General features: G+C 42.8%; 1 protein-coding gene across 1 annotated transcript in view; it reads left to right on the forward strand.

Moving 5' to 3' along the window:
• Positions 1-23,851, forward strand: part of LOC122932634 (organic solute transporter subunit alpha-like) — a 38,477-nt gene extending 14,626 nt beyond the window's left edge. The window contains exons 5-8 of the mRNA XM_044287158.1: positions 6,561-6,681; positions 8,352-8,489; positions 11,641-11,746; positions 22,729-23,851. Of these exons, the coding sequence (XP_044143093.1) occupies positions 6,561-6,681; positions 8,352-8,489; positions 11,641-11,746; positions 22,729-22,913 (550 nt within the window). The 3' untranslated portion in view covers positions 22,914-23,851. The remainder of the gene's footprint in view (positions 1-6,560; positions 6,682-8,351; positions 8,490-11,640; positions 11,747-22,728) is intronic.
• The last annotated feature ends 312 nt before the right edge of the window (positions 23,852-24,163 follow it).

Consider the following 24,163-nt stretch of genomic DNA (forward strand, 5'->3'; position numbering starts at 1 on the left):
TGGGTATAGCTAAGTACCAGAGCTAGTAAACACATCCCCAAAGATCCACCATAGCATTACATATCTAGAAACAAAGTATCCATAAAATACCATAGGACGCAAAAGGATGGCAGCTTACATTTTTTTTTTTTAAGGAATATAAAAACGCATGTAGATATGTACCTCAGCCATATCTTTATGTATATGGAGTTCTAAGCTGTCACTACATATTAATTTCCTTCTGTGATACTTTTTATGCATTTGCACTTTAACTACTTTTTGGCTGTTGTATGTTCCCATATATCTATTGGAACTATCACACATCCATATGTTGCGGTGTAGTCTGTAACCATTTATTGATGTGGTGTTTCATCATTTGCACTTGCGCCTTAGTATTTTTTATTTTTTTTCCCCATACACTAAGTAATCGTGGTTACAGAAGTACACGCAGAATTTAGGCAGGCATTGTACTCTCTTTTTCTGCCTCCGTTCTTGTACTCCATTCCTCCCCTTCATGTTTCACCTGTGCTGATATGCCTCCTCAGATGTAGCCATTTTTTATCTGTTGTTTCACGTTCTTGATTATATATGTTATTTATTCAATAAAGGATTTATTTTTGATGATATACCCGTTTAATCTGAGTTTATTCTCGATGTTTGGTGTAGGCCGATGTTTGGTGTAGGTGCCCCAAAAATTTGGCATTCACCTGACAGAAAAGAACAAGTGATTTTGTGGCTGGAGGTATATTAGACGGTCACTGGATAACTATTACTGTAAGCCAGTGGAGCCATTCTTTGTTCTGAGTGGTGGTGGATATGTGTGGGCTGGCATGAGGAAATTAAATTACATGTGGTCGTCACAGGTGTTGAATTCCTCCGAGATCCATGTCTCATAGATTTTTAGAAATGTGAGGTAGTCCACACTGTCGTGAGCTAGGCGAGTGCGCCTATTGGTCACAATCCCCCCTGATGCGCTAAACGTCCTTTCGGATAGGACACTCGACGAGGGGCAAACCAAGAGTTCCATGGCAAATTGTGCCAGCTCTGGCCACAGGTCAAGCCTGCAAACCCAGTAGTCCAGGGGTTCCTCGCTCAGAGCGTCCACATCGGCCGTTAACACGATGTAGCCAGACTGGTAACATGTCCTGCCATTTTGTGTTTGTACTGGGGGGTCTAAGTACGTTGCCATCCAGTACTGGTCCTTACCCTTTATGCTTTTTATACGGGGGTCCATCTTCAAACACTGGTGCTTGAAGGCCCCCATTTGCACTAAATTGGAAGCGGTGGAGCTCCCTGGCTTCTGCTCATCGCCCAGGAAAATTTCATCCTTGGTCTCCCCCCAGCCACGGACAACACCAGGGATCCCTGAAAAATTTAAAGTCCCTCTCAAAGCCTGCTCTTCTTGCTCTTCCAACTCCCTCCAGCCACCATCTTCCTCTGACTCCTCTTCAGACTCCTGCTGTCTCAGATGGAGTAGCCCCCCATGGGAATTCATTCAGCATTGCAACCTCCTCATCTTCCAGCTCCTGCTCCTCATCGGCTTGATCAATGACACGTCACAATGCATGCTCCAGAAAGAAGTTGTAAGGTACAATGTCACTGATGTTACCCTGGCTGTGACTGACCAGTTTGGTGATCTCATCTGCATGTGTTGCGCATAAGCAGCCACTGGCGCGTTAAAAAGAAACCAAGCTCCCCAGAACCTGTCCTGCTGCAGAGTTCGTACAGGTAGTCCGTTAACGGCACGTTGCTGCTGGAGCAGCCTATCAAGCATATACAAGGTGGAGTTCCAGCGCATTGGGCTGTCACAAATCAGACGTCTGATGGGCAGGTGGTGTCTCTGCTGAACGTCAGCAAGGCGAGCCATGGCAGTGTAAGATCTTCAAAAATGGACAGAGATTTTCTTGGCCTGCCGCAAGACGTCCTAGACCCTGGGGTATTTGGCAACGAATCGCTGCACGACTAAGTTCAGGACGTATACCATGCACGGCACATGTGTCATTTTGCCCTGTTTCAGCGGTCTCAGCAGACTGGCACCGTTGTCACACACCATTTTACCAACTGTCAACTTGAGCGGGGTTAGCCACTGATTGGCCTGTGACCGCAGAGCTAAAAGCAGTGAGAGACCGGTGTGGCTCTTGGCTTCCAGGTACAACAGCCACAGCACAGCATGGCAACGTCTCACCTGGCACGTTGAATAGGTTCTGGGGAGTTTGGGGGGTGCAGCGGAAGAGGAGGAGTCAGCTGAGGAGGAGACGGAGGATGGAGTAGGAAGAGGAGAAGAAGAGGCAGGCCTGCATGCAACCCGTGGCGGTAACACCAAATCCACACGGGGTCCACGGGTTACATGCTTGACGGCTGTCAGAAGGTTCACCCAGTGGGCAGTAAAAGTTATGTATCTTCCCTGCCCATGTTTGCTAGACCACGTCTCTGTGGTCAGATGTATCATGGCACTGACACTGTGTTCCAGAGATATATTAAATTGCCGCTGAACGTGGCCATATAGCTCTGGGATGCCCTTCTGGGAGAAATATTTCCTTCCAGGGAACTTCCTTTGCGGTGTGCCAATGGCCACAAATTTTCTAAAGGCCTCCGAGTCCACCAGTTTATATGGCAGTAGTTGGCAGGCTAGCAGTTCTGACAAGCCAGCGGTCAGCCATTGGGCAAGAGGGTTATCTGGCGTCATCAACTTTTTACATTCGAACATTTGGGCCACGGAAGTCTGCCTTCTGCCAGATGAACATGACGACGGCACGGTGGAAGGTGGATTGGAGGACAAATGGGAGGAGAGAGTAGAAGGAGAAGAGGCAGGACGTGAAGCGCCGGGAGTGTGGCTTTGTGGGTTCTGACGGCTTTGCTCCCACTGGGCTCAGTGATGGGAGGCCAGGATGCCTTCTTAAGGCGGTCATCCCTAGGTGAGTGTTGGGCTTACCACGACTTATGCATTGACAGCACAGGCTGCAGATGTCAGCAGTTGACACATTATAAAGCCCACACTATGGAGCCATGTGCCGGCATCCTGGGAGCGCAAGATGTGACCGTGCATGGTGGATGGCTTGCCTCAGATACATTTGCAGTCTGCTTTTTGCCTCCTGTGCACTGCGAGTTCTGCCTGCTTCTCCTCCTTCTCCTCCCTATCTGCTGCTCCATCTCTCCCTCTAAACTCCCTTCCTCTCTTGTGGGCACCCAGGTGACGTCCATCGACACGTCATCATCGTCAACTTCACCACCACTGGCATTAGAGATCAAGGAGCAGCCTCCTTGGGCTGATCTGGGTACTTTAATCAGACTGCTAGGTGGCAGCCGTTGCTACCTCCTCTTCCTCATCCAATACCAGGAATGGCTGCGCATCGGTAAGGTCTGGGAATGGATTGGAAAATAATTCCTCTTACTCGAGTGGAGGGGCTATGGTGGTGGTGATGGTGGTATCTTTGGGGGTGCACACAACAGAGAGTGAGAAGGGTGCAGATACAGAGGATGAGGTGGGTGCAGAAGCGAAAGGCTGAGTTAGCCACTTAACCAACTCTGGTGCATTCTTTGACATAATCGCACACACCTTCTCCAACTTCCCACTTAGGCTCCGGCCTGGTGCACCTTCCCGGCCCCTACCACCCCTGCGGAACGGCCTACCTCTTCCTCTGCTTGTCATTTTCAAAATGACCCAGTGCCAAAGTCCCTAGAGAAGAGCAGTATTTGTGGAAGCAGGTATATCGCAGGCCTCAATCAGTATTTGGTGGAAGCCAGTATTTCGCACCCCCAAATCAGCATTTTGTGGAAGCAGGTATATAGAACCCCTTAATCAGTATTTTGTAGAAGCAGGTATATTGCACCCCTCAAATCAGTATTTTTTGGATACAGGTATATAGAACACTTGAATCAATATTTGGTGGAAGCAGGTATATCGCACCCCTCAATCAGTATTTTGTGGAAGCAGGTATATCAAACCCCTCAATCAGTATTTTGTGGAAGCAGGTATATCGCACCCCTCAATCAGTATTTTGTGGAATACGGTGCATCGCAGGCCTCAATCAATATTTGGTGGAAGCCTATGTTAGAAAGTATATTATATGTATATCACACCCCTCGGTATATCACAACTATCGATAACACACCTATACCAGTCCTTAAAAGGACTTTTGTGGACCTATTAGCTAGTGTTTGGTGTTCCTAACAGTCTTTCTCTGCTCCACAAAGCAACCTCTCCCTACACTGGCAAAACACAGAATGTAAAATGGCTGCCAGATCAGGTTCTGTTATAGGGTGGGGGTGTGTCCATGTACTGAAACGTCTCAATTGACTGTCCTGTCCCACCTGATGGATGTGTCATGGGTCAAAGTTCAGTGCAATACAAAAGAATATGACGCATGCGAACATCGATATATTTTCGCATGTTCGGCAAATCGCGAACGAGCAAAGTTTGCCGCGAAACGACCGCCAGGCAAATCGCAAGGCTATCTCTAATGATTAATGTAAAAAATGGAAATCAGACATAATATAGTACATGACAATCTCTTTCTAACAAAGCTGGAACCAGCCCTGTACCTCATATGGATCCAGAGATCTCCCTATTCATTGCTCTGCTAGATTTTTTTGAAGCTGGCAATTCAAGGGGAGTATCTTTTCTGCTGCAGCTGAGGGAGCGTGTCCATGCTTTCCCTATTACAGCTCAGAAGGCAGTTGAAGGATGAAACTGAGCACATGTGGCCATCTCAGTGAGCAGGTCAAAGAAATAAGAAAAAAAACAGCAGGTGGCGATATACAGATACATTTTATTGAATAACTCAGTGGCTATGCTACATTTTTAATTACATGCAATTACAAAAGTATCCAGATCCAAGTGCTGGTTTCAAAAATGGCGAATATTTTTTGTGGGACAACTCCTTTAACACAACTTATATGCCTAAAGAGTTTACTAAGCTATGGTAAAAGATATATACAGATATACAAAGATATAGGAGAGTTTTAGGAGTAGAAAATGTTCTAAATCTACGCCAGCACAGAAGCTGGCGTAGATTAAGACTGGTGGTGGATCCGTCAAAGTTATGTAGAGGCCAGAGCATCTATGGTACATAACTTTGTCCGATCCACTGCCAGCGCAGGGATTATGAAGACCAACGTCTAAAACGCCGGTACTAATAAATGACGCCCTAAGTATTTTCTACTATCCTTGCCCCTCCTAGCCCACCTAAAGGTTAGTACGGACGCATGTACAGTTAACTCCTACTGCAGAAATGTGGCCAGGCATAGACATCACTAAATAACTCCATGAAGTTAAAGGGGAAGAACCAATTAAACATTTTGCTTTTCATATGGTTTCTATGCAACAATTTTTCTGGTGGCCAGTGGTTCATTCATAGCAAGCAATCTAAGTTTTATTAGAAGGCCACTCTTCCCTCTGCTGGAGACCTAAAACTTGCTGTTGACACATAGCTAGGTTGCCATACAATTGAGAAGAATGTCAGACCACCATCTAATCTGTCAGGGGGGCTTCCCAAGCATACAAGACAACAAATACAAGAAGGCAAAATAGAGTCTAAAAGTCAGATTAGTAGTCATCAGTCAGTCAAGAGTAAATCCAGAAGTGGTCAGAAGCAAAGCCAAGTTCAGTATCACAGGATATCTACTGAGTAAGGCCTTATGCACACAGCCGGTTTTATGGTACTCGAATCGCAGATCTGCAAAACATGGATCCAGACTGTGAGCATGCCGTCTCCCCCCCCCCCCCCCGGTTTAGAGAACAGCCATATTCTTGTCCACAAAACAGACAAGTATGGGACGTGTTCTATGATGGAACGGACATATGGATGTGGACAGCACACCGTATGCTGTCCGTATTTTTTATGGCCCTGTTGAAATGAAAGGATGCAGAAAATGCAAATCGGATGCAGCACAAAACTACGGCCTGTGTACATGAGGCCTAAACGGGCACAACAGAGAAACCAGGTTGAAAGCTCAATAACTGCCAAGGGAATTCTGGGAAAGCTGGGTAATATAGCAAGATCTGGATTACATAATTAGTAACTTCTGCACAGATCAGAGAGCTGAAGGAAAATTAACTCTTACTTAGCTGCAATTGCTGGATGCGGTAAAAGCAGGATCCAGGTTAGCAAAGAAGGAGCAGTGAAGTTGAATCTCCACATGAATAAATTGGCAATATGACTGTACAACTGTCGCATGTGCACTGCATCAAAAAAAACACTGTAAAAGGTTTTAGGCCCCACAGCTTTTGGAGGTTAAGCACATTGAAATAAGGTGTTGCATCTGTTTTGTGTATGCCATGCAGCCAAAAAACGTATAGCGGTATTTCTGCAACTCAAGCGGTTTTACTGCAGCCTTTGTTGCTGTTCTATGTAATCAAAAAAATCCTGTTGACATAAGATATATAATGCTGTTATTGTAGTTAATAGTATTATTAATGCTTAAATGTAATTATTATTATTGCAGAATTATAATAAAAATGTATATGGCTGAGATTTTAATTTGATTATCCCTTTAAACTAAGCTATAAAATTATAATATAAAATATGTGTAATATGTAATAAGTATAAATAATATTCTCTTTTAATACGCCATTTTTGCAGCTGCACTTTATTTATGCTGAAGTTGGGGACCTTCCAGTTTGCTTTGCTGAGGCCAATACTTATGTTTCTGGCAGTTGTGCTTTGGACCAATGGAATATACACCATTGGCAATGTAAGTATTGTTCTGTTACTGTGCAAATTCTGGATATAGTACATTGACATACTTCTATGAGACTGCTGACACACTAGGCTTATTAATAAGTACTCTGATCCACAGCAGAGTTAAAGGGGTTGTCTCACTTCAGCAAGTGGCATTTATTATGCAAAGTTAATATAATGCACTTACTAATGTATAGTTATTATCTATATTGCTTCCTTTGCTGGCTAGAGTAATATTTTTTTTCCCATTATACACTTCTCGTTTCCATGGTTATGACCACCTCCGGCATCTGTGGCCGTGCTTGCACACTATAGAAAAAAACACTGGCCTCTCTGGTGATCAGGACTTGGGATAAGCAAATCGACTTCGGATGAAACATCCGAAGTCGATTCGCATAAAACTTCATTTCAATACTGTACGGAGGGAGCGCTCCGTGCAGTATTAGAATGTATTGGCTCTGATGAGCCGAAGTTATTACTTCGCGTAATAACTTTATAAATTGATTTATACTGTAAAAAAACATTTCCCGAACTCTGGTTCGGTTCCAAGTGGTAATAACTTTGGCTCATCGAGGGGCCAATACAGTCTAATATTGTATGGAGAGCTCGCTCCATACAGTATTGAAATGTTTCATCCGAAGTCAATTCGCTCATCTCTAGTCAGTGCACATAGGCCAGTGCTTTTCCTACAGTGTGCAAGCACGACCGCCGATGCTGGATTGAAGGGTGGTCGTAACCATGGAAGAGAGAAGTGTATAATGTCATGGAAAGTGTGTGTTGGCACAGTTTTAAAGATTTGAGAATGATGGGGTCAGGTAATATTTGCATGTAGGCATACAGTGAATTTTAGAGATGGGCCCTAGGCACCTCAGTCCAAAACTTCGTACAATTCATTCCACCTGATCAAAATCTTACTGTTCTCTGAACTGCTTGTCAAGAATGTCATCGTTATGCTGGATTTTCTTTTTTCCAATGCGGCATGTTAATGACAGTCAGACACTATCCACTACGTTTCTAAGTCATTTCTATTATAGGAAAAACTTTGATGACTTTGTGGTCAGCAGAATTACACAGTATTAGGCCTCATGCACACAACCGTTGTGTGTTTTGTGGTCCGCAAACTGCAGATTCGCCAAACACTGATGGCGTCCGTGTGCGATCCGCAATTTGCAAAACGGCACGGACAACAGCTGTCTGCATCTTTTGGCGGCCCCATTGAAGTGAATAGGTCCGCACCCGAGCTGCGGCTCGGTTGCGGACCAAAGCGACCTCCGTGTGCATGAGGCCTTAGAAGTATTAGTAGTAGTAGTATTATGAATAAATATAGCTCCTGCCAAATAATATCTAGTTTAGGGTGGGTTCACATCACATTTTATGCCTCCGTTTGACGTATAAGTTACAAAAAAAGGATACAAAAACGCAGCACACCGTGCTCTTGTATCCTGCACAGTCCAGTAAAGAAAACGGTATATGTTTTTTTATTTTTTACAATGGAACGGAGGCCAATGTATGGCATCGGTCTGAGGCATCCGTTTAAAGTATACGTTTTTTGGATACAGTGTATGTTAAAAGGATGGGAAAAATGTGATGTGAACCCAGCCTTAGTCAATTATATCAGCATGCAATAATGTAATAAGACATGACCTCTTATAATACCTACTTTATGTTATTTTCTTTTGCAGTCGCGCGCAGACTCATGCTACAATCTACATTAACGTGTTCGTTGGTGTGATCACTATTATTGCCCTCTGGGCTGTGGGAATCTTGTTTAACCTGGTTAGACCTTCCTTAGCGGATAAAAACATTACTTCTAAATTTGCCTGTTACGAGGTGAGATACTGAGTTCTAAGCACAAGTATGCTGGCAAAACTATGACTGACAGAAATATAGGGTAAAGTCCAATGTTGTGAACATCTCAACCTTTGAATTCTCAAAGGTCCTATTCACAGGGGGGAATTTTCTGTCGGAAGTTTGGAGTGGACACCCTTCTTGGCATAGTGTATAGATGCCCTTCTGGTTCAAGCCATGGAGGGTGTCCACTTGCAATTCAGCACAATTCAGTGGAGCTAAGCTGCGTGCTGGTCCATGGCATGCAAAATGAACAACCTGTGGCAGAAACCAGTGTCAATATCTGTCATGTGATCGGGCCCTAAAATCTGAAGAGGTCCAAAATTCTGTGCTGATTAATTTTGTTCCATTTCTTTATAGATATTGTAGCTCAGATTTTCTTATACACAGCTCCAAACCCTCAGCATAGACAAAGAGCTAAATAATAAACATTTTGGCTATCTGCAGCTACCACTAGAGAGGGCCTAATAGCTTACTTGCTACAAACTATACATTGAACTCAGTAATAAAATAGTATACAGTAAGCACCTAAACTCCCCCTAGTGGTAATAGCAGATAGTTATAATATTATTATTTTACCCTATAATGCTTCAAATGCTATAAATATTATAAAATGCTACTAACTAAGGCTACTTTTTTTTTTGGGCATCTGAACTGGTAGATAACATTTTGGTGACACCTTTCCTTTAAGTATTGATGGGACAATGGTAATGTCACAGACGTTCCCTTGCCAGGTGCCAGGAGATCAGTGAGACTGGAAACACGTGGTTTGATCTGACAGGTTCCTTGTGGATCAATTTGTGTCTGTGTTGTTTCTGGTAATGGCCACACCCCTTGCATTAGGTGTTGCTTATGTGGTCATTTAACCTTCCCTATTTATTGTGGCTTCTCCCACCATGCTGTACGGTTTATAGCTTCCATAGCCATTTGAAGTTAAGTGTCTCTTGTGTTGTTCTTTTCCCTGCCATTTGTGTTTAGGCCTGAGGGAGACTTCTGTTTGTCCTACCGTTTGGAGGAACATGTTGTCTATTGTCCTGACAGTAACAGGGAACTACAGGGTGAGTCAGGACTTTAGGTTCCCATGTATGAACGCACCTACCTCTGGGGTCAATTCATACTTGCAGTCAGTCAGGACTTTGATTAGGGTTTCTCTAGGAGGTGACCTGCTCCTTTCCATAGTTACCAGGCCTTGTCCCCTCACCCCTTTCCCTCCTGCGTTTGGTGTGGGTTCCCTCCCACACCTAAGCGTGACAGGTAAGCTGTTTTAAGTTCCTTGGTGTCCATATAGCTGAAGATTTACTTGGTCACTTAATACATTACACACAGGGGCGTAGCTATAGGGAGTGCATAGGTAGCAGTCGCTACCGGGCCCAGGAGCCTTGTGCCACATACGAAGACACCAGTATTATAGAAAGTGCATGCTGGTCAAGTTAAACCTCTGGCTGGAGGGAAAGGGTTAGGTCAAGAATTTGGCATGGGGGGGCCGGGGCGTTTCTATTTTTGCCTCAGGCAGCACCAAGGCTATGTGCTTCCCAGCCCCTGGTCACAAAGCCCTGAGGTAAGGGGTGCCAAAGCTGAACTCTTGCACCAGGGCCTTTAGCTATGTCCCTGATTACACATTATCAAAAAGGCCCTACAATATCTTCACCTCCTCCAAAGGTTGAAGAGAGTCAACCTGCTAAAGCGGGTTCTGCACTACTTCTAGAGGTGCACAGTGGAGAGTATTTTGACCAGATCCATCACTGTTCGGTGCGTCAGTGCTACTGCTGCTGAACATAAAGCCCTGCAAAGAGGAGTGAAAACTGCCCAGTACATGATTGCAGCGGCCCTACCATTCATACTAGACACTTGCAATATTTTGCCAGATTGTACACTTTTTGTTTCAGCCTTTACCAGATTCAGGAATAGTTATTTTTTTCCCCACGAGCTGTTAAAACAATCACATCAGCAGTACCAACTGGAGCATGAGCTTTATCAGCTCACGGGTCTGCATGCACGCCACATTTTTATTGAAACTGTGTATGGTATATTTTCATATTGTTTTATTATTAGATACTATTTTTATGTTGTAACCTTGTACTTGAATTGAACTTAAAGGGGTTGTCCGGGTTCAGAGCTGAACCCGGACGTACCTCCATTTTCACCCAGGCAGCCCCCCTGACTTGAGCATCGGAGCAGTTTATGCCCCGATTCTCTCCTTTGCCCTGCGCTAAATCGCGCAGGGCAAAGGCATTTTCAAGAGTTCCGGTGACGTACCGGGCTCTCAGTGGGGCTGACAGGAAGCCTGGTGACGTCACCGGCACTGATGGGTTGGCTTTAGCTAAAGCACGCCCATCAGAGCTGGTGACGTCACCGAACACACTGCCGGGAAGAAGCTTCCGCCTGGCAGTGTGTTATTGTAAACAAAAGAGCCTGTGTCCTGTGCGATCTAGCGCAGGGCAAGGGAGCGCATCAGAGCATGAGATGCTCCGATGCCAACATCAGGGATGCTGCCTGGGTGAAAATAAGGGTATGTCCAGGTTCAGCTCTGAACCCGGACGACCCCTTTAAGCTGCTAGTGCTTTTTTATTTTTTCTCTTCATGTATTACTACCCTGGAGAAGTGTTTCATTATCCTGTACAGTTTCATATTGATATAATGACAATAACGTTGAATTAAACTGAAAAAAAAAATGAATTGAGTAGGGCTAATCTGGATGCGGATCTGCAATATGACAAACTGCAAATCTTTGGCTGCAGCATGAAGGTCAGCCTTGGATTTCTGCCGATGCGAAAAAACATTGGATTTAAATTCTTCGAACATAGCCTTGTGTGTCTGAACATAGAGTAACTGTAGTCACAACTTCCTTTAAATAATGCTTGCAAGGATGACAATACTTTTTCCAGAAATATTTCTTCATGATGATTTTTGTCATGGAGCCAAACACACTTTTCAAAATCACGGATTATACATGTTTGTTTGTTAGAAAAAAAAAACACGTTTTTAAGGAAAAGGAAACCTGCCAGGGACCTAACGAGTTCTTTTAATATAGCTGCCTGTTCCCGTAAGATGGCAAGAAAAATTTCCATAATATACAAAATCAAATCGGCCAACTCTGCTGTTGATGTATTCTCATTAGCTTTTTTTTTTTCAGTTCATTGTCATTCTGAGCCAACTTCAGACATCAATAATTACTATTCTCGGTACCACGGGTGTTATTTCATGTGTCCCGCCACTTCCTGGCCCATCTAGAGCATCATGTGAGTAACCATCATTTTAACAATCTATAAACTTTGTGTGATAGATGATTTAAAGGGTCATAAAACTAACGAATATTCCTGACATAAAGCTTGAGGGTAGTTATTATAATGTCTTGAGTGATTATTACAAAGTACTCGCTGTAACAATTTTTTCCCCAATGGGACATCTGGAAAAAGTAAACCACACAGTATTTATATTTTTTTTTCAGTGGCCTTCTATATAGGAAAGCATATTAATCTGCTGTTTCCTATACACGTGAATAGGGTATGTAGATACATGCCAGCCTGACCCTTTTGGCTTCTGTCAGGTGAATAAGGAGCCTATGGAAACATTAATGCATATGTTAGGCCTCATGCACTCGATCGTACGTATTTTGTGGTCCGCAACACACAGATCCCCAAAATACAGATTACGTCCTTGTGACATCCGTGTTGCATCTTACTTTTTGGTGACCCATTCACTTCAATAGGTCCACAGTCCACATTTTTCAGAGAATGTTCTATGTTTTGTGGAACGGACATACAGATGCAGAAAGCATATTATCCGTGTGCTTTCCACATCCGTATGTCCATTCTGCAAAAGGATAGAAAATGTCCTATAGGACACGACTGTATTTAGCATCCGTGTCCGATCTGCATTTTTTGCAGATTGCACCCAGACCCATTCATTTCTATGGTGTCTGGCAAACAAATACACAGCACAAGGATGTCATCCACAAACTGTCCGCAACCATGTGTCCTTTCTGCAAATTATAGAACATGTCCTATTATTGTCCATATTGGGGATAAGAATAGTCATTTCTAGTGATGGGAGTGAGAAAAATATGTTTGGCGGATCCGTGGTGTGCTGAGCAAAATAAGGACACTGTTGGGTGCGTAAGGCCATACTTGTCAGCAAAATGTGGACCATGGAACCATTAAAGTCAATGGGTCTGCAAATACAGATATAAACATGGATGCCATCTGTATGTTGTGGATCCGCATTTTGCGGAATGCAAAATACATACGATTATGTGCATGATGCCTTAGACTGAATGCACAAATGCAACGTGTACATAGCCTTACCAACTTAGGCCTCATGCACACTACAGTATTTTTTCACGGTCCGCAAAACGGGGTTCCGTTGTTCCGTGATCCGTTTTTGTTTCCGTGTGTCTTCCTTGATTTTTGGAGGATCACCAGACATGAAGGAAAGTGAAAAGAAATCTAAGTCAAGTTTGCCTTGCAAATGATAGGAAAAAAAACGGACACGGACGCGGATGACAATCTTGTGCCTCCATGTTTTTTCACGGACCCATTGACTTGAATGAGTCCGTGAACCGTTGTCCGTGAAAAAAATAGGACAGGTCATATTTTTTTGACGGACTGGAAACACGGATCACGGACGCGGATGACAAACGGTGCATTATCAGAGTTTTCAACTGACCCATTGAAAGTCAATGGGTCCGCAGAAAATCACGGAAAACGGAACAACAGACACGGAACACAACAACAGTCGTGTGCATAAGCCTTATAGTCATGTTCTCCATGAGACATTAGTAATGTCACTTACTAATTTATAGTAATATGTTTTAACTTGGAGAGAGCTGTGTTGGGGAAATAACATAATATGCAATGAATACTATAAGTAAGGGCCCTTGCACACAACCGTATGCCCTTCGAGATATACGGGCCATATGTCCCAGAGCAGCATTGATCGTGCGCATGGGAGCACACGGCATCATAGATTACAATGATGCTTTGGACGTCGGGCCGCCCACGGGGCTATTGTCACGCACTCATAAGATCGTATGAGTGCGGGACAATAGCCTCGCGGGTGGCCCGACGTCCATAGCATCATTGTAATTTATGATGCGGTGTGCTCCCGTGCGCGCAAATAATGCTGCCCCGGGACATATGGTCTTCTCACGGACTGTACAGTCGTGGCCAAAAGTTTTCAGAATTACATAAATATTGAAAATTTGAAAAGTTGCTGCTTAAGTTTTTATAATAGCAATTTGCATATACTCCATAATGTTATGAAGAGTGATCAGATGAATTGCATAGTCCTTCTTTGCTATGAAAATTAACTTAATCCCAAAAAAAACTTTCCACTGCATTTCATTGCTGTCATTAAAGGACCTGCTGAGATCATTTCAGTAATCGTCTTGTTACCTCAGGTGAGAATGTTGACGAGCACAAGGCTGGAGATCATTATGTCAGGCTGATTGGGTTAAAATGACAGACTTGACCTGTTAAAAGGAGGGTGATGCTTGAAATCATTGTTCTTCCATTGTTAACCATGGTGACCTGCAAAGAAACGCGTGCAGCCATCATTGCGTTGCATAAAAATGGCTTCACAGGCAAGGACATTGTGGCTACTAAGATTGCACCTCAATCAACAATTTATAGGATCATCAAGAACTTCAAGGAAAGGGGTTCAATTCTTGTTAAGCAGGCTTCAGGGCGTCCAAGAAAGTCCAGCAAGTGCCAGGATCGTCTCCTAAAGAGTATTCAGCTGCGGGATCGGAGTGCCCCCAGTGCAGAGCTTGCTCAGGAATGGCAGCAGGCAGGTGTGAGCGCATCTGCACAGTGAGGCGAAGACTTTTGGAAGATGGCCTGGTGTCAAGAAGGGCAGCAAAGAAGCCACTTCTCTTCAAAAAAACATCAGGGACAGATTGATCTTCTGCAGAAAATATGGTGAATGGACTGCTGAGGACTGGGGCAAAGTCATATTCTCCGATGAAGCCTCTTTCCGATTGTTTGGGGCATCAGGAAAAAGGCTTGTCCGGAGAAGAAAAGGTGAGCGCTACCATCAGTCCTGTGTCATGCCAACAGTAAAGCATCCTGAGACCATTCATGTGTGGGGTTGCTTCTCATCCAAGGGAGTGGGCTCACTCACAATTTTGCCTCAAAACACAGCCATGAATAAAGAATGGTACCAAAACACCCTCCAACAGCAACTTCTTCCAACAATCCAACAACAGTTTGGTGAAGAACAATGCATTTTCCAGCACGATGGAGCACCGTGCCATAAGGCAAAAGTGATAACCAAGTGGCTTGGGGACAAAAACGTTGACATTTTGGGTCCATGGCCTGGAAACTCCCCAGATCTTAATCCCATTGAGAACTTGTGGTCAATCCTCAAGAGGCGGGTGGAAAAACAAAAACCCACTAATTCTGACAAACTCCAAGAAGTGATTATGAAAGAATGGGTTGCTATCAGTCAGGAATTGGCCCAGAAGTTGATTGAGAGCATGCCCAGTCGAATTGCAGAGGTCCTGAAAAAGAAGGGCCAACACTGCAAATACTGACTCTTTGCATAAATGTCATGTAATTGTTGATAAAAGCCTTTGAAACGTATGAAGTGTGTGTAATTATATTTCACTACATCACAGAAACAACTGAAACAAAGATCTAAAAGCAGTTTAGCAGCAAACTTTGTGAAACTAATATTTGTGTCATTCTCAAAACTTTTGGCCACGACTGTATATGTCGAAGGGCATATGGTCATGAGCAAAAGCCCTAAGTTTTTTTTTTTTTATTTGCCCCACAGCAGGGTACCTGTGAAGAAATCCATACTCATCTGCTCCCTGCTGCCTTCTTTTAGCTCCGTGGCTTCCAGGCTCTCTTCTCTGGACTTCCAATCCCTGTCTGTCAACTTCCGTAGGGATGTGGTCACATGCACACTGCAGCCAATGACTGATATCAGCGGTGACGTGTCCCCAAGTGGCACATCTCCGCTGGATCATGCTCTGCTTGGAGACATGATAACGTTGAGGATAATCATTGGCTGCAGCAGCGCACGTGATGGGGACCTGAAATCTAGTGAAGTGAGCTTGGGTTCAAGAATGGAGCGGCAGGGAGCAGGTGAATATTAATTTCCCCATAGGTACCCTTGGCTGGGGAAGTGGGGAAAAAAGAAATCTTTAAAGGTTAAGTATTTACTTTTAACTAAAAACCTGTTACTTTTAACCTCTACCTGTCAGTATTTTTCACCTCAATCTTTGGATTTTTTGGGGTATAAAAATCCAAAATAGAAGTCTTCTTACAGGACCCTAATCCATATATTTTGAGAACAGTTAGGTACTGCCTACCATAGAGGCTGCCACTATAAACATATCATTAAATTAGTCTGGTCAGGGTTGGGGGATTTCGTTCCTTCAAGAACAAATTTTAGCCATTTCAATGCATGCTAGCTTAGCGCATGACTATAATGTTTGCTTAGGATCATCAGCAGTTCCTTTCCTTCTCCATTCTCTTCACCAGGGAAAGAATTCTTCGGTCATCCACCACAGTTGTTTTCCGTGGTCTTCTGGGTCTTTTGGTGTTGCTGAGCTCACCGATGCGTTCCTTCTTTTTAAGAATGTTCCAAACAATTGTTTTGACCACGCCTAATGTTTTTGCTATCTCTCTGATGGGGTTGTTGTGTTTTTTCAGCCTAATGATGGCTTGCTTCACTGATAGTGACAGCTCTTTGGATTTCATCTTGAGAGTTGACAGCAACAGATTCCAAATGCAAATAGCACAATTAAAGCACAGTTAAAGCACATCTTGTTTGTTTCATTTCAAATTCATTGTGGTCGTGTATAGAGCCAAAAATGTTAGAATTGTGTTGATGTCCCAATATTGATGGACCTGACTGTAGTTATTACCCTGATTGGTCAGGCCTGCATGTTTTTTCCATGGAGTGTAAAAAGACAAAGCCTTCTTGGTAGAGCCATCAGATGTTAAAGGAATATCTGGAAGTCCCTATACATATTTTATCCATATCCCATGGATCTGATAGACTTCAACAGCCTAAAATTCTAAGTGGTCTTGAAAATTATTGCATCATTGCATCACAATTATTGGATGGGGAAAATGTCATTCAAGTTAAAGAAAATGTCCAGAGCTTTTATAATCTCTTTAGCAATCTAAAAAATATTTGATTTAAAAAAAGGGGTTGTCTCATAAAGACAATCCATGTCTATATGATCAGTTTGGAGATATGAATGTTGTAGAAGTAGCTCCTACTCTCGAGAACCCACCTTTATGAGCTAGAATGGAGAGCCACTCTGTAATAGCAGGTGCCATTCTAGTGAACCTGTTCTGCCCATCCATATTTAAATGGCCAGAATGTAATGCTACTTTTTTCCCTGCAGAGGCCGATTGATAACAGTTGATTAACTTTGAGTTAAGGCCTCTTTCACACTACAGTATTTTGCGTTCCGTATACGGTCCGTTTTTTGCGTTCCGTATACGGTCCGTATACGGAACCATTCATTTCAATGGTTCCGCAAAAAAACGGAATGTGTTCCGTATGCATTCCGTTTCCGTATTTCCGTTTTTCCGTTCCGTTGAAAAGATAGAACATGTCCTATATTTGGCCGCAAATCACAGTCCGTGGCTCCATTCAAGTCAATGGGTCCGCAAAAAAAACTGAACACATACGGAAATGCATCCGTATGTCTTCCGTTTCCGTTCCGTTTTTTGCGGAACCATCTATTGAAAATGTTATGCCCAGCCCAATTTTTTATATGAAATTACTGTATACTGTATTTGCCATACGGAAAAACGGAACGGAACAACGGAACGGAAACGGAACCACAACGGAAGCAAAAAACGGAACAACGGATCCGTGAAAAACGGAACGCAAAACACTGAATTCAACATACTGTAGTGTGAAAGAGGCCTAAGGCTGTATTAGACAACCTGATGTGGAAGCTTTCCCTCCCAGCAATCGCCTGCTCGCTAGTGGAGGAGACCACTGCTATCACATGCAGCAATGTCCTCCACAGCATGGGTAGGAGTGATCACTATGCCATCACTCACCCCCATGCAAACTTCTACTCACGGATCCCCAGCTCCTGCAGTTCTGACAGTTCAGGTCCCTGCTATACCTCAATTCCTGCTACTTTCTTGCAATGGCTATGAATGCTGCTCAATCAATCATTGGCTGTATCAACGGCCTCAGCCATTGATTGGATCTTTCACATATTGAGCTGCAAGTATCTATCTATGACCATCAAAAAAGTTGGGTGGTATGGAACACTGTGTGTGCGATAATGGACCAGCATCATCCAGGGATAATGGATGGAACACTGCCCGTGTTGCTATGGGCCAGCATTTTCCAGGAACAATAGTTGGAACATTGCGTATGTGACAAAAGGCCAGCATCAATCAATGCCCCCAATGGTTCAGCATCTTTCAACTGACGGAACACTGTGTGTGTCAAAATGGGCCAGCATCCTCCTGTAACTATGGACGGAACAATGTATGTGTCACAATAGACCAGCATCCTCCAGAGAAAATGGAAAGAACTCCACTCGTGTCCAAATGGGCTAGCATTGTCCAGGGACAATGGATGGAACACTGCATGTGCCACAATGGTCCAGCATCATCCAGGGAGAATGGATGGAACACTGTGCATGTCAGAATGTGTCAGAATTCTTCAGGGACCATGGTCGGAACACTGTGTGTTTCACAATGGGCCAGCTTCCTGTGACAATAGATGGAACTCTGTATATGTCCCAATGGGCCAGCATTCTCCAGAGACAATGGACAGAGCACTGCCCTCATCACAATGGGCCAACATCTTCCAAGGAACAACTGACGAAATACTGCATGTGTCATAATGGACCAGAATCCTGTTGTGACAATAGCCGGAACCCTGTATATGTCAAAATAGGCCAGCATCCACCAGAGACAATGGACAGAGCACTGCACATGTCATAATCCTGAGCTTATAGTACAACAGAGTTCTTGAGCCCTATGAGTTAGCTGTTAACTACACCAGGATTATCCAGGTAGCAGTCCAATTGCTTCCCTACTGCAAAGGCCAGAACCTTGTACAGTGGTTAAAGGGTGAATATCAGGGGAGCACTGGAATAACACCCTTAGACCCCTTTCACACGAGCGAGTTTTCCGCACGGGTGCAATGCGTGACGTGAACGCATAACCCCCGCACTGAATCCTGACCCATTTATTTCAATAGGTCTGTGTACATGAGCGTTGTTTTTCACGCATCAGTTCTGCGTTGCATAAAAATCGCAGCATGTTCTATATTCTGCGTTTTTCACACAGCCCTGGCTCCATAGAAGTGAATGGGGCTGCGTGAAAAACGCATTGCATCCGCCAGCAAGTGCGGGTGCGATGCGTTTTTCACTGATGGTTGCTAAGAGATGTTGCTTGTAAACCTTTAGTTTTTTATCACGCGCGTGAAAAACGCATCAAAGCGCATTGCACCCGCGCGGAAAAAAACTGAACAACTGAACGCAATCGCAGACAAAACTGATTGAACTTGCTTGCAAAATAGTGTGAGTTTCACTGAACGCACCCTGAACGCATCCAGACCTAATCCGTCCTGCTCGTGTGAAAGGGGCCTTAGGGTTTAGCCCTAAGTTAAACCAGTTAGTTGGCACAGTGGATCCACACTAGCTGATCCTGCTGATGGTAAAAATGAAAAAAATCAGGAACTGGTAGCATCTTTTATTGATTGTCACTAACAATAATAATAATACTTACAATAAATAATACTTGTTACAATCAAGACAAAACAAATTGCACAATTAAATAGAAAATCAACATTTATATAGCTATGGAACATGCCACCTAAAGACAGATTATAGTCTGGGGTATCATTATTTTAACCTGTTATTGAGGCTACAGTACATTTTGTAACAAAGGGAATTGGAAATGTAACAAAACTAATAATAGGAACTAGAGAAGAGGTTGATAGTTTGTTAAAATCTCTCCTCAGTATCTATAAGAAAAGTAATATGCTGTCAGGCACAATCAGGCTTGTTGTGTAGCTTTTGTCCTTCCTCTATTATCATCTTATTCCAACACACGGGGGCTACTATGCACTTTGGAAGTGTGATCGATGATTAGTTATTACCTTACAACACAACCGGAGGTTACATATCTTTGTAGACCTGGAATTAAAATAGGAGCCACAGTTTACATAATTTACTCCATTTTACATATCTGTAGGGAAAGACACTAAGACAGAGCGAGAATAATGAATTTGTTTAAAATACCAATTTTTCCATTTAATAAATGTCTTACAGTAAATGTATTACTTGTTTTGAAAAAGATTTGTTTTCAAATAAACCTGCAAGTTTCAGTTTTGCTGCTGATATGGAACAGTTGGTCCAACTTTAGAACATGTGTAGACCCTAAAAGAGGTTGGCCCAAGTTAAAACTAATCCACAGGATAGGTCATGAGTTCCTGATTGGTGAGACCCCCATGGTCCTTTGTTCACCATCTCAATGGTGCTGAGGTAAAGCATTCACATTGGTGCTTCATTCAAACTTGGTGGGACTGTCAAGGATCAATTAGACTGCAAGCAGTAGAGATGAGCGAATTTCATATTTAGAAATTCGTTCACACTTCGTTTACTGGTAAAAGGTGAATTTCATTATGGATTCAGTTACCATGGGCCATAACACAATTCTATGATGGAATGTATAACAGAATGCCTTTAGAGGCATTCCGTTATTCATTCCGTCATAATAGAAGTCTAAGGGCTGCAAAACGGATCTGTTCTGTTTCCATTATGCAGGGGAGTCCTCTCCTGCATAACTGAAACGGGACGGATCCGTTTTGCAGCCCATAGACTTCTATTATGACGGAATGAATAACGGAATGCCTCTAAAGGCATTCTGTTATACATTCCGTCATAGAATTGTGTTATGGCCCATGGTAATGGAATCTGTAATGCAATTCACCTTTTACTAGCAAACGAAGCGTGAACGAATTTCATAACCTGAAATTCGCTCATCTCTAGCTAGCAGTCCCAGAGGCTTTCAATGGAGCGGCATTCCACGTGCTTTACCGCCACTCCATTCAAACCAATTACACCTGTTCTCATGATCAGTGGGGGTCCATGTGGTCAGATCCCCATCAATAATCCCGTTGAATTAAAATGTTCACATCTACACAATGATGCAAAAATGTGAAAAGAGCATCTGTTGCCATATGATAAAACTTCCTGACTCTCACCCAGTTCTAATTGTGCAATCTCAAGCCACATCAATGGAGCACATTCATTAAGACCGGCATTTTAGACGCCGGTCTAAATAAACCCCTAAGCTGGCAGTTGTGAAAAGGTGCAAGTCTCTTCATTACTTCGGTGCATCCAGTGCCGGTTCTAAATGTAAGACAGCTTCCTTGCTGTCTTACATTTAGACCATTTTCTACGCCTAAAACAGGCATAGAAAATGGTAAATGAGATGGGCCTGCCAACCTGTCACCTTCCATGCCCTCGCCATGCCACAATTTTAGACCTGACGTAAGGGGGGTGAAGTCGCAGGCCTTTTTCAGCATAGTAAATGATCCCCAATGTTCTCATTCTTAGGACTGGATTACATAGAGGGAAAAGGAGTCCAGGGGCTTCCAACATCCACACTCTTTTTTCAGGCCAATTTTTTCCAATTACAACTCCTATTATACCCTTACTATTGGCTAGGCCAGTGATAGGCAAACTGCGTCTCTCCAGCTGTTGCAAAACTACAACTCCCACCATGCCCTGCTGTAGGCTGAAAGCTGTAGGCAGTATTTGCATGCTGGGAGTTGTAGTTCTGCAACTGCTGGAGAGCCGCAGTTTGCCTATCACTGGGCTTGGCCATAGTGGAATTTCAAGTTTCCCACAACCTTTTAAAAGTTTGCTATTGGGCCTAGAATGTTCTAATTTAGCCCTATTTATATGGGTAATGTATATGCTGCTTACTAAGGGTGTCCCCACTAGATTCTGAAATGATATCCCGTCTGACAGCTATTGTAAGTCTATGGGCAGTTTGAGGGCAGGAAAGCAGCAGGGGAAGAATCTGATTGACTCAGAGTGCATGTCAGTCTTGCATCAAGCCAGAAGAATCCATCCATCCAGCAAGCATGGAGAGAAAATTGTGGTTAAACACACAATTTATGGGACACAAACTATCTATGACATTAGTCATGTGCTACTTCGGGTGAGTTCACATCACCGTTATGGATTCCGTTGTTGTTTTCAGTTATAACGTGTTTATAACGGAAAATAACGGAAGCCAAAACGGAAGAGGCATTCTTTAACATGCATTCCATTTTGATCCGTCATAATAGAACTCTATGGGCAATCATAACTGGTCCATCTGGTTTCCGTTCTGCAAGACGGAAAACAAAGTCCTGTCGACAGGACTTTTTTTCCGTTCTGCATAAGGGAAACCAGGCGGATCCATTATGCTTGCTCATAGACTTCTATTATGACTGAAAGCAAAACGGAATGCCTCTTAAAGGCTACCGCGTTGAATTCTGTCATAATAGAAGTCTATGGGCAGCAAAACGGATCCGTCCTGGTTTCCATTATGCAGGACTGGACTCCTGCACAATGGAAACCAGGACGGATCCGTTATGCTGCCCATAGACTTGTGTTATAAAGGATCAAAACAGAATGCCTCTTAAAGGTTTCCGTCTTGACTTTCGTCTTATGGATTCCGTTATTTTCCATTATAGCCATGTTATAAAGGAAAGCAAAAATGGAATCCATAACAGTGGTGTGAACTCACCCTTATTCTGATTTTAAATGTGCACTTAATTTACCGTACAGTCCAGAAATATCAAAGTAAAATCCCTAGGCGGTCATTTATTAAGACCGGCATTTATGACGCCAGTCTTAATAACCCCTATATCTGGTGTTCTGGTATGAAGAGTCACCGGCCTCTACATTCGGTAACTTTGCGCATCCAGAGCCAGTCTAAATGTAAGCCATCTTCCTAGCTGTCTTACACTTAGACCATTTTCTACATCTAAAACAGGCGTAAAAAATTATGAATAAGATTCTCCTTCCTCTCCCATGCCAAACCCACTTTTTTAAACCTGGCATGACAGGGAAAAAGTTGCAGATTGCGTAGGAAATAACCTTTGCATCGCAATCTGCACCAGAAATACGCCTAATGTAGGCTTATTTCTGGATAATAAATGACCCCCCTATTGCCTATAATTTATCCTAAAATTTATATTGAGCGATGTTTCATTTTCATTTCAGACATGAATCAGCAGCTTCTCATCATGGAAATGTTCCTGACCACGGTGTTAAGCCGAATGGTCTATCGAAGGCGATACGAGGAGACACCTGCACTTAATGAAGATGAGGAGACCAAGGATAATCTGCAAAATAGTACAGTTTGTCTAAATGGAAAGGCAATTGATGAAGGACTTCAAAAGGTTTAAAAGATCCCCGAAAACAATTCAACAGAATTAGACAAACATTTTGTGGAATTTCATCATCTACTCTTACAGACAGATGACTCATCATGGCGGACTTTTTTTGGACTAATGGAAATCCCTTTCTATAAGTTTATATTCTTGAGTATGATATTAAGGTGGTCTTCCATTAGATAAAGAAATATGTGGTATGGCCTTCAAATGGTTAAAAAGAAACAATCTAAACTATACTGAACTTGCCAATCCCCCAGTTTTGCTGTACCACTGGATCCTGAGTCCCTGCTGCTGTCTACTTACTGCTGATGTCTTGACACAACAGGAAATAGCTGGGAGTGCTGCTCAGTCAATCACTGGTTGAGGCGGGTCATCGCTGCAGCTAGTGATTGGCTTAGCGCCATTCCCAATTATCTCCTTCAATGTTTAGACAGGAGCAGGAAGAAGAGTGCAGAGGGAAATTGTGCACAATTGGAATGGAAACACCAACAGCACTGGGGGATTAGTAAAGTCATGAGCTATTTTTTTATTTTATTTTTTTTACCGTTTCATGGCCATGCAATGTTTTTCTTTTTCTGCTGGAAAACCCCTTTTAAGGTTTTCTTATATTTTGTATGGCATGCAATTCATGTATTATCAAATCTAGTTAATATTTTGAAAAAAAATTGTGCATTTGTGTTTTTGGTTTTACCTTTGGAGCTACATTTAGACTTGATATTATCTACCAATATATTTATCTCCCTGTCTAATAGATATGAGATGCATTTCATGAGGGATAGATAGATCGATATGTAAATGGATGAATAGATATGATTTATTTATCTATCCAATCTTACAGGTGAAACTCGAAAAATTAGAATATCGTGCAAAAGTCCATTTATTTCAGTAATGCAACTTAAAAGGAATTGCATTAATGCAACTTAAAATTTTAATATTATGAAAAGGTTCAATATTCTAGGCCCAAAGTGTCACACTCTAGTCAGCTAATTGATCAATTTTCCCTCAGCAAAGGGTACCTCAAAATTGTGACTTTGGGGTTTCATAATCGTCCAAATTATAACAAATAAAGGCTTGAAATAACTCGCTTTGCACATAATGAGTCTATCTCATGTATTAGTTTCACCTTTTAAGTTGCATTACTGAAATAAATGAACTTTGCATGATATTCTAATTTTTCGAGTTTTAACTGTATATCTTTGTATCCGATATGCACCATTCTATAGTATATATTGTATGTGTATAGTATGAGGTTATACCTAAAT

The sequence above is a fragment of the Bufo gargarizans genome, chromosome 3 (genome assembly GCF_014858855.1).
Source record: "Bufo gargarizans isolate SCDJY-AF-19 chromosome 3, ASM1485885v1, whole genome shotgun sequence".
Classification (NCBI taxonomy): domain Eukaryota; kingdom Metazoa; phylum Chordata; class Amphibia; order Anura; family Bufonidae; genus Bufo; species Bufo gargarizans.